Raw genomic sequence first — 13,713 nt, forward strand, 5'->3', positions numbered from 1 at the left:
CGGCCGCAGGGCGATGCCCCGTGCCGGGCGCCGCGCCCCGCTCCGCCCGTGCAGCACTCACCTCTCAGGGCCAGGAGCGCGGCCAGGGCTGCCGGCACCCACCTCCCGCCGCCGCCGGGGCGCCGCCGCGTCATGCCGGGCCGGGCGAGGGGCGCGGAGCGGGCCGCCGAGCCCTGCCTTTCCCCGCCGCCGCCGCAGGTGCCGCCGCCGGTGGTGCCGCCGCCGTCCCGGGACCGCCCGCTCGCGGCGAGGCTCCGCCGTGCCCCAAGCCCCGGTCGCCCGGGGAGGGCGGCAGGCGCGGCGGCCGGACCGAGAGCGCAGCCTGGCGGCCCCGAGCCGCCCCCGCAACCCGCCGGGCTGCGGCTGTCACCCCCCGCGCGGCACCGTCCCGGCGCGCAGCGGCACGTCCCACCACCCTCCTCCTCTCTCCGCGCAAATTGGGGGTTCCCCCCTCCTCCCCTTCCCCGCCAACCCGATGCCGCTGCATCCGTAGGGATGCTACACGGGCCAGGGCGTGGAGGTGCGGTCCAGCGCAGGGCTGGAGACTGCACCCCCACCGCTCCTCCGGATCATCGCGGCAGCGTGGGGGCTTCTTCTTTCCGGAGCCTGCCTACAGCTGCATTGAAGACGACAGCGGCAGCGCACAGCAAAATATTTGGGATGGTCTGCATGGGACTGGTCGCCGCTGCAGCGCACGCTATAAACGCTGCAAAGGTATGAACCACCCTAACTCCACCATGCAGGAGTCTGGGAAACACAAGCATTCCGCACTCCTGTAAAACTGACCAAGGGATCTCCAAAGGGTGTGAGGCAGTTCTCTGAGTTGGGGAACTGCAATACTGTGTAACGCAGGAATCGCCAACAAGTTGTGTCACAAGCTTAAGTCAGTGCAGTTCTTAAGGCTGCACAGAAAAATTAATCAGTTGAAAATCAGCACGCATCAAGTGTATGTAGAGGGTAGAAAAGGAGAAAGGGAACCCTTTATGAATTTAGGATGAGCTTGTGGGGAAAGGAACAAGCAGAAAGCTTGCACAGAATGACTCCTTGCACACAGCCAGCTCCCTGTCCAAGTCTGATCATGGTAGTTTTGCTTTGTGAAAATAAGCAGTTTGACAAGGAAACTCTCTAACAATTCTGTCAAATGTCCAATTGCTTCATTCCCTCACTAGACGTTTCCTCCCCACCAAAGCACAGCTATGCAGCCTTTGCATCCTGCAGGCAGCAAATCCATCTTGTCATGCTTCTCCCCACCTCCAGTCACAGTCCCTGGGAGCATCCCCCTGTCCCCTGCCTAGACTACCCTATTGCTCAGCACTGTTCAGGTTTCTGCCTCCTCAGTTGTCTCAAAAGGTGTTCTGACCCTTTACATGGCTCCACTACCCCTGTGAAGAGGGGTGGGGGAGAGCTGCACCCAGGAGTGAAGATGGCAAGGAAAGGTCTCAGGGGTAGAAAAACATAAATTTCCTTAAGAACCATGCAAAAAAAGCAAGCTGGTGCCCATAACAACAGTATGTGGAAAGCTAACTACCATTTCACCAGCCTTGGTTAGCCTAGGTTAAGCTCTGCCTTGGACAGCATCAAGCTTTGGCAAACTTCTATCAAAGGACTAGGTAAAAATGTCACCCCAGCAGTCCAGGTTTATCAGTTATCTTGGTTCTGAAATAAAACTACTAACTCTGTTTACAAGGAGCTATGGTTGACCTACCCTTATCAGGCAGCAAAATTGCTCACTGCCACATGGGCTGGGATTTCATTCAGCAAGTGGTGGCTCAGAAAGTCGAGAAGGCATCACATGGTGACTCAGGGGATGTACCCTTTAGTCTCTTTGCAGGTTGGTCTGGTGCACGCTGCATGTTGTCCAACATCAAACCTGATGAGGCAGGTGTTCTGACAGCTCTAGCACTCTAGCAAAGCACCCTCCACCCTGCCATGGGCAGGCAGACTTAAAGAGGGTTTTGCTCCATTAAGGAGCCAGCTCTTGGCAAAGGCTCAAGCAGCTGAAGCATAACACTTCAGAAAAGCATCGAAGGGAGAACCATAGCCCAGCTGTTCCTCTCATTCTGTGGCAATATGGGAATTGAAGTTTTCTCAGACTCTCTCAGATTGCTTCTCTTTTCTCCAGTTGACTTGCTGCATTTTTCATCAAGCAAAAGGACAAAAGAAAATGATGATTTTATGATCAGAAGCAGTTCCAGGAAACCTCCATCCTTGTGCATACACACAGTGACCACCTTGAGGAATACAACGAGTATGTCCACACATTCACTTACAATGAAGGCCCATGAATGTTTCTTGCCAAACATAACCTCCTTCAGCAAACTCAAGGGCAGAGAGCACAGAGCATATTTGGCACAGTGGCCTGCCACTGTCCTTACTCCTGCAGATCACTTCCAAGAAAGAAAAGATGCAAAGACAAATCAAGTGAAAACAAGAAAAATTGCATATTCTCCCTAGGACTGCCGCACTGCCTTCCTGATCTGCCAAGACTTGGAAGCTGTCTTGACCTAATGGAAATAAGTGTGTTTTTTAGTATAAGGACACACTGCATTTAGCAAATGCCATCCCAGCTCACTTTGGACTGTTCCTTGAATCCTGCTGTGCATCAGCTGGCAGGTAAACAGCAAAGATCAGTTCACCCTCTACAGTAAATGAATTAATGTACTTCCTAAAAAGTGCAGTGAGCATAATGTGAACTGAGAGCCTGGTGGTCAGAGAATACATTTCTACCCAAAATGGAGCCAAATTACTCCCTCCTGATGCAAGCTGCTAGGATCAGGGAGCATTTTAATCAGCTTTCAGACCTGGTCACCGGCAGGAGATACCGTACCATACCTACAAACCACAGTGACACAGCAAGTGACTTTAGCTGCTTCTTGTAGCAACTGCAAGAACAATCTGTGGCCACACTCCAGAAGGATGGAGCAGCCACAGGGAATAATAATCTTCAGATGCACCAGTCAGTCCTCTCACTCTGGCTCCCTCTTCACCTTATCACCACTTCCAAAAATAGGCTGCAGATTGTACAGAAAGGACGTGGCCGAGGAGATACTGTTCCTGGAACTCTGAATTTCTACTTCAGCTGTCCTTGAGCCTCCACAAAATATTAGACTTATGCCAACCATTTATCCAGGGAGTGCAGCACACTCCAGCCTGTTGGACACTAGAGCTATGAGCACAGATATTTGCTGCTCTAGCAGTCCATTTTCCCACCAGTAAGTGTCTATACCTCTTCCTCGGCATCGATGGAGTAGTACATCATGGACAGAGGAGATGTGCTTTGCCATATCCCAGGCTAAATTGCTCAGAAGAATACACAAGGATCCTTTAACTGAAGAGCTAAGATACTTCCAAGATTGTGCATGTTAGGCTGGACAAGGATAGAAAAAAAAAAATAAAAATAAAAAAAGAAAGAAAGAAACCACTCCCAACTTCTTCTTTTGAAAGAATTATGATAAGTAATGTAATTCTCATGTCTCAATGAAAAACATCTCTGTGAGTCAAATTTGAAAAGAAAGCTTTTTGCCAGGATGATGCTACTTTTTTTCCCCCTTTTGCCTTAACATGGCTCTAAAAATCCAGTGGGGATGCAGTTGGTTTCAAGGGCTGCAATAGATGCCAGGTCTTACATCACCACTGCTGTCTCCCAGCTTGTTACTGGGTTATCTATTGTCAGATGAGAATTTATTGAAGGTGACATTGCTTACAAATTGATCAAAATCAGCTTCAGCGAGGTGTCCTTCCAAGATATAAAAAGATGGATAAAATTCACTCAGTTGATCATTAATAACTTCAGTCTGTGAAATTGGTTATCTCCCTTTGACAGACGAAATAGAGTTTGCAGATTGAACTGTTTTAATCCTATCTGAGAAGAAATATGACAGCCCTTCAAATATATACCAAATTAACTATGTCTGTACCTTTTCAATAAAACTAATTCAAACAAAACCCTGGGTTTATTTTGCTGAACACCTGAGTATACAAAACAGAGGTCACTAAATAGAAGAAAAAACAGTGATAACCCTGTCAACTCATCTATCACAGGTTTTTTTTCCTACTGGCCACAGGACTGGTTGTGTAGGAATTCTGTCCCAAGTGTAAAGGTTTGTGCTTTTGAAAGCCTGCATAGTGGAACAAGCAGGAGCATCAGGAGGGAGATGTGCCCTCACTGTCCAGCACCAGGTGCAGTCCAGTGCAGGTGCTGTGTATCCAATGCACGGCCAGCATAGGCTTTTGGGTGAGCCCTGTCCATGCGTTGGTCAGGATAACCTGATCCCTGGCACAGCAATGGCCTATGCTTGCATGTCAGCCACGTAGGGAGACCACAGCAATATCTGAGGGAAAACAGCCCTGAAACAACAAGCAGATTTCCACACTCCTTCAATGCCAGATGGCAGGAGCGGATGTGTCCATGGAAACCCGGGTGGATTAGGCGTACCTTCAAATTTCTCAGCACTCAAGTAGGCCATTGCATTGTTTCTTTCTCCAAGGCCACTTTGACCCACACATCAAGAGCCATCTCTCTCTGCTGTCCCCACTTCATGGGCAGGGAGCCACATAGCAAAACTGCAGGAGCTGGGCTGAGACACTGCTTCCCCTAGATCTTTCTACCCTCATGGCCACACTGGTCTGGCTGGTTTCTTCACCTGGGCCTGTAGCACCTGTGACATGCTGATTTTGCTCAGTGCACTGCAAGGTGCCCCGCTCCACACTAGTATGGGGAATAAAAAAATTTCTATGCACCCCATTCACGCAATTTCTGACTATGCATTGGGAGTATCCCAATGCACTTTGAGATAATCAACAATCTAACCAATTCTCTGCATATTTTTACATCTCCTGAGTTCTCCTTGGCTGTTCCCACAGTAAAAGCAAACCTCCTCCACTACAAAATACTCTTCTCTCCCCTCCTCTCCTGCCCAGTCATCCAGTGTTCTGGTGTCTACAAAACCAAAGCTTTTAATTTAATATTTTGAAATCCTTCATCTCCTACTCACTCCCCCAAATCCTGCCCATGCAGACATGTTTGAAACAAATTGGTCCCCAAGGCTCTGACTAAATCTTTCTTTGGACACGCTGTTCTTGCTGTGGTTAACAACTGTCCATTGTACCCTGTCAGACACACGCTGCCACACCTCTTAGGAAACAGGGGATGCTGCATCCACATAAAAGCATTTCATAATGCTGCCATTTACATAACAACTTACTAAATTGTACATCGACACATTTCCCCAAATCATTACAGTAGGTGAATTAAATCTTCCACTAAACACCAGCAAATGGTGGTAATGACAACTCTTCTAAGTAGTACACCCCATAAAGCCCAGAAAATGGAAATCAATCACTCTTCCTTTTTTTTCCTCAGAATTGCTGAAATTTATTACACACAGCTGTGACAGAAAATAAATAGATGACAAAATTGAGAAGAAATACACTAAAGTTAGGACTCATGTGGATGTATTCCTGCAGTTGCAATACAAAATGGGTCTTTGAGAATCTTGTTTAGTAGCAGTGTTGCTGTGGCTGTGATGGTCTAAAGATACGTGACGTGCAATAACTTCTATGGAGAAGCAATAACTTTTACTAGACCAGCTGATGTAGCTGAAAATACCAACACGCTTTTGGGCACATTGACCTAAAGAAGAGCTTCCATGCTTGAAAACTAATCTGTTTTTTTCCTTATTACATCTGCTGGTCTAATAAAAGATATTGCAGTTTTCTGCATTTCTTAACTCTCTGATGTTCATTAGCAACTAGTAACCACACATAATGTTTTTTCAGCCACTTACTTGCTTTTTCAATGAGGACTGAAAATGGATAAGGAATTCAGAAACACAAGAGGCTCAAATCCTTGTGCCAGTGGACATATGGCCACTTCTCTTAATTTTGATATCACTAATGGTGCCTGTATCCAAAACTTGCAAAAATAACTTTTAATCCACAAAGTTACCCACAAAAGCCAGAGATATCTCACATAGTGGTGAAAACCCTTGGGATATACAGGACAGTTCGAGAGAACAGGACAGGAAGATCCACATGCAGCAAACACCAGCTTTCCAAGCTCATAGAGCAGTGTAGGTATCTCTCTAACACCTTCAGGGCTGCTTCCAGTTCCAGATGGTTGCTTGGCTCAGGGACCACAGCAGGGTCTGTTACCCTGCAGCTGAGCAAAGCATCTGTCTTGGACGGATGGAAGAGAGAGCTCAGATCTTTGGTATCCACAGTGCAATGTACCCACGGATGAGACAGGTGACCTATGCAATGATGAGGGGGATACATGATACTGGCCCAAAGGTCAGTTTGGGCAAGGTTTCTCCCCTCTAAAGCATGATGGTACTTATTATCACCACACTGAAATGGCTGTTAAATACACCTCAACCCTCTCCTCAGTGTTTTCATGGGAGAAATGGTCAGCATCTTCTGAGTCTGACTTAATCCTTCAACACAGGGAGCCAATGGTATCCCAAGGGTGACTCCTACAAAATCTCAGTAGCCATGTGGCAGTAGATGTCGTCTTCTGTTTAGAAGCAACATAAGAATGAAGTAATATCAGAACAAAACTAAGCTTGCACTTTGACACAGCCTGCTGGCTAACATTTCCGATTTCCCCTGCTCCACTTCAGACTCAAATCTCTCCTTGTTGCAGCATTTGCTAGGCTGCTGGGAAGCTGCTCTGAGCCCATGCCAGCTGATCTTCCTTTCACCTGTCCTGCAAGAAGTCTAGACCATTCTCTAAATCATTGCTGACAGGAATGCAAGCTCCCAAGCTATTATTGACAGCATTTCTTGCTGTTGCTCAGTGCTAGCCATGGGTCACACAGTATTTATTGAGAGTATAGAGCACCTGAAGAGTTAATAGTGTCCTGGATGTGCACAAATTTAGCTCTGCTGAACATCCTGCATTGGCACAATAGGACATGGATGCCTATGCAAGGCAGGGTGTACATAATTCACGTTTGCCTGGGCCAGAAACGATTTGTTTCACAGCAAAAAGACAAAGAGCAGAACTTCTCTTCTCCTAGAGACCCTACCATTCTCTACATAATGAAACAGCCATCAGGTGAGTCCATCAGAGCCAGGATTTAAGCCAGAGGAAGAAGTCATCAGAGCTGACTTAAGGACAGCAGGAAGGATTAAACTCTGCCCTCACCAGACCTAAGAGCCAGGATGTCTTATGGAACTGAATCAACAGCCACTGTTGGAGACTTAGAAAATAGCTTCATGTATAACATAAGGCAGATCTGCACCTCCCACCACTGTCAGACAATGACAAAAATGGAATTTTCAAGACATGTTCACCAATGCTCTTTCTAATGCTCATTTGGGGATTTTAACTCCAGGGTCAAAATCAATTAACTAACATGGGTCAGAGTAAAGAGTCTCTCTCCATTTTACACTAGAGTTTTTAAATAAGTTGGCAAGTAGGACTCTTAAGCACCATTTTGATGCTCATATAAGCAGCCCAGACACTGTGGTCCCAAGCAAACAAAAATGCCTGAAGGTTTTTTGCTGAGTCTACTCACAACCAGCTTTCCTTCCCTTTATGTACATAGCAAGGCATTTTCTCCTCCCTACACCGCATAAAATGGTCATTATAACTGGCAACTACAGCACCAACACTAAAAAATCTACAGGGTCATGGAAGGTAGTGCCCTCTCAGTCCACATCTTTTTTTCTCCAGGACAACACAGGAATGCAGCTATAGTCCAACTACTTGCCTTTAATTGTGAATGCAGGACTTCAGTCTCCAGAGCAGAGTTGTCAGCCCTGCACCTTCCCTCATGCCTTCCTTCATTTAGTGGTGCTTAAAAAATGTATGCTTAAAAAGCAAAGTTGAGTTGTCTAAGTGCAAAGGAAAGCCTTTTAATTAGAACTCAAATCAAAACAAGAAGGGGGAAAATGAAGGAAAAGCATAAAGTGATTCAACATTTCCAAGTTAATTTCCCGGACCTTTCCCCTGCTCCCTCACCTCTATTATTTTTATTTTTTTTTCTCTGAGTCTACCAAGACAACAGCCCCTTTTGGGCCAGTTGGACTGGAGGGTGTTGTCTGTAAAGCACTGCATTGGGACTGCCAGTTCGTTTCACCCTGGTGGCACTGATTTATACCAGTGCCTGGTCAAGGATTAAGCCCTTCATCAAATTTTAACAGCCCTTGTCCCTTTAACAGTAAGATTTCAAGCAGGAACCCTTCCTAGACCCTGGGTGTCTCTATGGTAACACAACAAGATCGTTTTGTTCTAGCTCACAGCATTGTGTGCATATTGAAAAGCACAGTTAAGATATTTTGAAGTGGAGAGTCCAGATCAGCCAATTCTGAAGCCCTGCAAGAAAAAATGATTATGCAAATTAAACTCCTAAAGGTGAATGGCAATGAATGCTTTCAACATAGAACGGTTAAGTATGAGAAATGAGAGCAGCAGTCTCAGCAAGGTGCCTCGCTCAGCAGTACAAAACACACTACACCAGTTGCCTTTCTTTTTGCTTATTTTAGCAAAATGGTCTGGGACAGAACAGGTCACACCGACAAAACTATTTCTGGGTTTTGTAGCTGTTGCTGCAGTACAGCCAAGACTGAGCATAGCTGCTACATGGAGAAATGAAGTCTCCAGGAATCATAACAGTGTCCCTCTCACATTAAGAGAAAGGAAGTAAAGATGCATCACTGACTTCAGGACTGGACTAGAAGAGGCAGTAAGTTAGAAGTCTGCTTGATGCCTGCTTTAGAGGAAAATTTTCCCTCATTCCCATGAGCCAATTGACTCATGGTTGGCAGCAGTCTGTGGTATCTCTCACTTGCTGGCTTCTCCAGAAAACACCACAAGAGGAGCTTGGTCCTACAGAATACCACAGGTTGGAAGAGCAGGAGAATGTCTTATGGTGGAGGCCTAAGGAAGTTATTCCTTCTTGCATTAATTGTTTTGTTTTTATTTTTTTCATGGCTATCACTCACCTGCTAACAAGGCCAAGTGCCAGGTCCTGCACATTGGTCACAGCAACCTCCGGCAGCACTACAGGCCAGGGGAAGAGCAGCTGGAAAGCTGCCTGGTGGAAAAGGACCTGGGGGTGCTGTTTGACAGTGGCTCCACATGAGCCAACATGTGCCCAAGAAGGCCAATGCCATCCTGGCCTGTGTCAGCAACAGCGTGGCCAGCAGGACCAGGGCAGTGACTGTACCCCTGTGCCTGGCACTGGTGATGCTGCACCTTGAGTGCTGTGCCCAGTTCTGGGCCCCTCACTGCAAGGAGGACATTGAGGTGCTGGGGAGTGCCCAGAGAAGGACAGCAGAGCTGGGGAAGGGTCTAGAGAGTGAGTGCTATGAGGAGTGGCTGAGGGAGCTGGGGTTGTTTAGCCTGGAGAAAAGGCGGCGCAGGGGTGACCTTATCACTCTCCACAACTCCCTGAAAGAAACTGTAGCCAGGTGGGGGCAGCCTCTTCTCTCAGGCAAGGACAGGAGCGACAGGAGAGGACACAGCCTTAAGCTGTGGCAAGGGAGGTTCAGGTTGGACATCAGGAAGATGTCCCTTTCACAGAGAGAAGCAATGGAGAAAGAATTGTCAAGCATCAGAATGGGCTGCCCAGAGAAGTGGTGGACTCACCACTTCAGAGGTGTTTTAGAAAAAATTGGATATGGCACTTTGCATCATGGTTTAGTTGACAAGGTTGTTCAGTCAAAGGATGGACTCAATAATCTTGGAGGTCCAACCTAAATGATTCTGTGATTCTGCTGGGTGGCACAGTTACACTCAAATCCTTTCTTACAGACAATAAAGAAACAAGTATTATATACAAACCTAGGAATTTACTGTTAGTACAATTGAAATCATAATAGTCTAATCAAGAAATATTATTTACCTAAACCTAATTATTAGATGCAAAAAAATAAAAACTATTATCTGGAAAAAATCTGAGTAATAATACAGCTGAAATCAGTTTCCACGCTTCCTGGCAAACAACCCATTTTTCTCTTTGCAGGGAAGAACATAATGCTGATATATTCTTCCTCCTCCATATAAGATTCATGTGGAGCAGAGTTTATACATTTTTTAGCAACATTTTATATTTCACTCCTCTTTCTTTGGCCTGCAAGTCCACACTGCATCCAGATTTACTACACATGGAGAATTCTTACATATATTGAAATTTTTTCTTCCTTTTTAATACTTGTTTTGTCCAGCTCTCATGTCCCCATTTCTTTATCTAATCATTAGTGAGTAGAGCTGATGTCCACATTGGTATCCTGCACCTCTTTTGTCATCACCCCAATGCCTCTCCTCTCTACTGCATCCTCTGTCCCTTCTTTCAAGGTCTCTGTTTTCACACCATGCCTGCATTTCCCTCTGCTGTATCAATCTGAGGAGCAGGGAGCACATTACCTCATCTGAGTTTGTCTTTTTGAAAACAGGGGCTTCCAAAAAGATACAAAGTAGTAAGAGCTGCCTGTTGGTCAGCCAGAGAGCGCCTGTTCTTCTGGGGAAACACACAGCACTTCCAGCCCAGCTAGAGGGCTACAGAGGATCAGACTTTTAGGAAACCAATTGGAGTTTTCAGTGTGGTAGCACAGATTCAACTCAATTTAGCTAAATTAAGCCCTTAATAAAAAATTCACTTTTTTCTTCATCTGCCTGTTCTTCAAAGGCATGTGGACCAACCTATGGGGGGCTCCATTACCAGTAGGCCCTTGGGTGCAACTGGAAGATGAATATGAAATAATGCTGAGGAGTCCTAGTTATCGTCCCCAGGGTTGTTCACTTTGCCTAGACACATCTGAAAGTAAGCATAGACCTGAACCAAGTTTTTCAACCAAAATTCTACCAAAACTGTTTTCTCCCCACATTGCATCTTTTTGTCAAGAGATTCCAGTTCAGCTTCTATATTTGAGCTTCTCAAATATAGAAAAAGTTTGAGAGATTTTTTCATTAAAGCTTTGAAGCAATAGTGTTGTCTATGAGTCATCTAAGTTTAGCAAAAGTAATCAAAAAACCCCAAAAAACCCACCAAAACAAATACCCCTCACTTAAAAAAATAATTAGCAAATTAACAATTTCAGTAGGGTCAAAATTTAATTCAGACTAGGTTGCTTGGAGCTCTGACCAGTCAATTCTTCAAAATCTCATGGACACAAACCCCAAAACTTCTCTGCGCTTCTCCATTAATTATCCTCAGTAAAAAGGGTCTACATCCATATTCTTTATGACTTTCACATATATATTGGCAGACAGGTGCCTGTTCCCCTATCCTCCCTCTCCTCCAGGCTGAAGAAGCCCAGCTTCCTGAGCTTCTTCTTGTTTTCTTGTGACAATGTGGATCAAGCCCTCTACATCCCTGCACCAGTACTTCAGCTCAATCCCATTTAATCAGCAGAGGATGACAGCAAGCTCATTCTGCTAACAGGGCATGCTAACCAAAGCAAGTGTTCTCACAATAGTATCTGCATAAACATAGTTGAACAACTTAAAAGTGCCTGTAGGACAGGAAAGGTCCAAAAGATTTCTCTGGACATGCCAGCATTTGAAAGATGATGTAGGTACTACTGAATTTGGGACTGCGCTTACACTTGTGTGTAAGGTTGTATTTACTGGTGTGTAAAGTTACATTTGAGCACCTCACATGGCCTCCTGATCCTCTCTCTAGTGCTTCAAAGCAGCTTTTTTTCTGAATTTATACTCCCCCATCCAATGAACTCCCAGTTTAAGATGGCACAGATTTCTTCTGCGTATAGAAATATCAGCTCCAGTTACCACGGATACTATTTTCTATAATGATTTCTAGGAGGTGTCATCTCCAAGAATGAATCCCTCTCCCAAAAGAGAAAAAAAGCAGCTAGATTTCTCTAGGATATCAAACAGCTACAAACCAGATTTTTCTGAGGCATCTCATAAAATGGATCTTGATGTTATAAAAGAGACAACAGCAGAGTCCTTATCCATACCGGGATCCCAGAGCGACTCAGACAAATGACACTGTTGATTCTTTCCTCCTTAGCCCCATTTTCATTACTGACATGTTGCTAGCAAGGAAATCAGAGGACTGTACAATAATGTATTCATGTTGTTGGATTGAAAGTTTAAAAGCTTCCCCGTTTGATTAAGTAAATGCAGCAAGCAACGCGCAATCAAGGGCCAAAATATTCCTTGGCCTGCAGCCCAATAAATGAATCCTTAAGAAGCTGGCATCTCACTTCCACACAAATATAGCTCTCTGCTCATTACCAATCCAGTCTGAAATACTGGGGAAGGCTACAGGAAAACAGACACCTGGCAGAGATGCTAAGTTAGTTTCCTGCATATTGATTTATGCAGCGATACTTCTGAAATCACTAACAAGGGGAGCACAAGCTCTGCAGTGAGCAGCAGCCCCAAGGTGTGCCAGAGGTGCAGAGCAGAGCTCCTACAACAGCCTTGCAAGCCCTACAGGTAGGACAGCAGTGCCACAATAGCAACATGGGGTTTTGACTGACATCCACTTCACAGCCCTTGGCAGGGGGTCCTCCCCCACAGTGTAAAGGGGGCTGGAGTCCATTTTGAGCCAGCTTTTTCCCTTCCCCTGTTTGATGTTGAGAGATGGGCCCACAGCAAGAGCAGCTACTGCCCTTACAGGAACCAAAACTCCAGCCTACCTGGCTTTCCTCATCACTTGGGTCACATCTACAACAAGGCACATTAACCTGTTCCTGCATGGGATAGACCCCTTCCTTTACAGGCAAATTCCCTTTCTCTTCTATCATTCTGTCCTACAGTTTCAGCTTATCAGAAGGCAGGAACCCACACATCCCTCATAAGCAAATCTCTGGTGACCCTGGCATCCAAACCCCACATTATTTACAGCATCACTAGACATCTGTCTTTGCAATGCTTGTCCTGCCCTCTCAGCTTATTTCGCCTTGGAATCAAACCTGGCCTCCATGAAGGAATGGCTGCAAAGACAGAAACTGGGACATTTATGGAAATAGTCATCAAGCATGAAAGCTTCAATAGTTCAATATTTCACTGGTGAGCAGGATTGCCTCCCAAAATAGTCTCAACATTATTCAGGTGTGCTCTTTCTCTTTCACACTGTACCTTTATTTCTGTACTTCTGTTTGTGTGCAGCACCAAGCACACTATGGCTGACACTCAGGTTTGGTATTCCTAGGCTCTACAGTTGTAGAAATAAAGAATGTGATATGCCTAACTGAAGGTGTGATCCAGGCTATAAATTATACAGTCTTGTCAAAACTGAATTAATCATGTACCTTTCACCGGCTCAGCTGTACTCTACCCATTAATTCATCTCCACCAAATGTATTCTAGTGTTACAAATAACTCATCGGTTTCAAAGGCATTTCTCCCCAAACTATCCCCACTCAGGACAGACAAGATTCAGATTCAGCCTTGGGCAAGTGATGCTTTTCTAGGCATAAAAACTCTGTACAACAAAAACCCTCTCATCTTTAATGCCTGGTGGTTGTGAAGGGATAGAAATAGGAGCCTCATGCTATTAGGGAAGGGCAGTTCCCAGCTGCACAAAGGGGACATGTCCTGAAAAGACTCGAGATTTTAATGCTATGACTTCTCTGCATAGAAATGCATTTGAGTAATTTTTAAATGGTTGCACAGATAATTCCCTTTGAATTCTACACAGTTGGATTCATTGAAATGGAGGCAACTTTGTTCACAGTAGTAGTATTGTTGTAGTTGTGAATTCTTTAGGCTGTAGCTGAGACAACGTTTCTAGG

The 13,713-nt window shown here is 45.4% G+C and overlaps 1 protein-coding gene across 3 annotated transcripts in view; it reads right to left on the bottom strand.

The window, feature by feature from the left end:
* Positions 1-13,713, bottom strand: part of IGSF11 (immunoglobulin superfamily member 11) — a 139,935-nt gene that overhangs the window by 104,308 nt on the left and 21,914 nt on the right. Inside the window, exon 1 of one of the 3 annotated variants that reach the window (XM_064722194.1) lies at positions 62-255. The exons of the other annotated variants lie outside the window; for them this stretch is intronic. Coding sequence (XP_064578264.1) covers positions 62-134 — 73 coding nt within the window. The 5' untranslated portion in view covers positions 135-255. Of the gene's footprint in view, positions 1-61; positions 256-13,713 lie in introns of those variants that run through there. 3 annotated transcript variants of the gene reach the window in all.

The sequence above is a fragment of the Zonotrichia leucophrys genome, chromosome 1 (genome assembly GCF_028769735.1).
Source record: "Zonotrichia leucophrys gambelii isolate GWCS_2022_RI chromosome 1, RI_Zleu_2.0, whole genome shotgun sequence".
In the NCBI taxonomy this organism is placed as follows: domain Eukaryota; kingdom Metazoa; phylum Chordata; class Aves; order Passeriformes; family Passerellidae; genus Zonotrichia; species Zonotrichia leucophrys.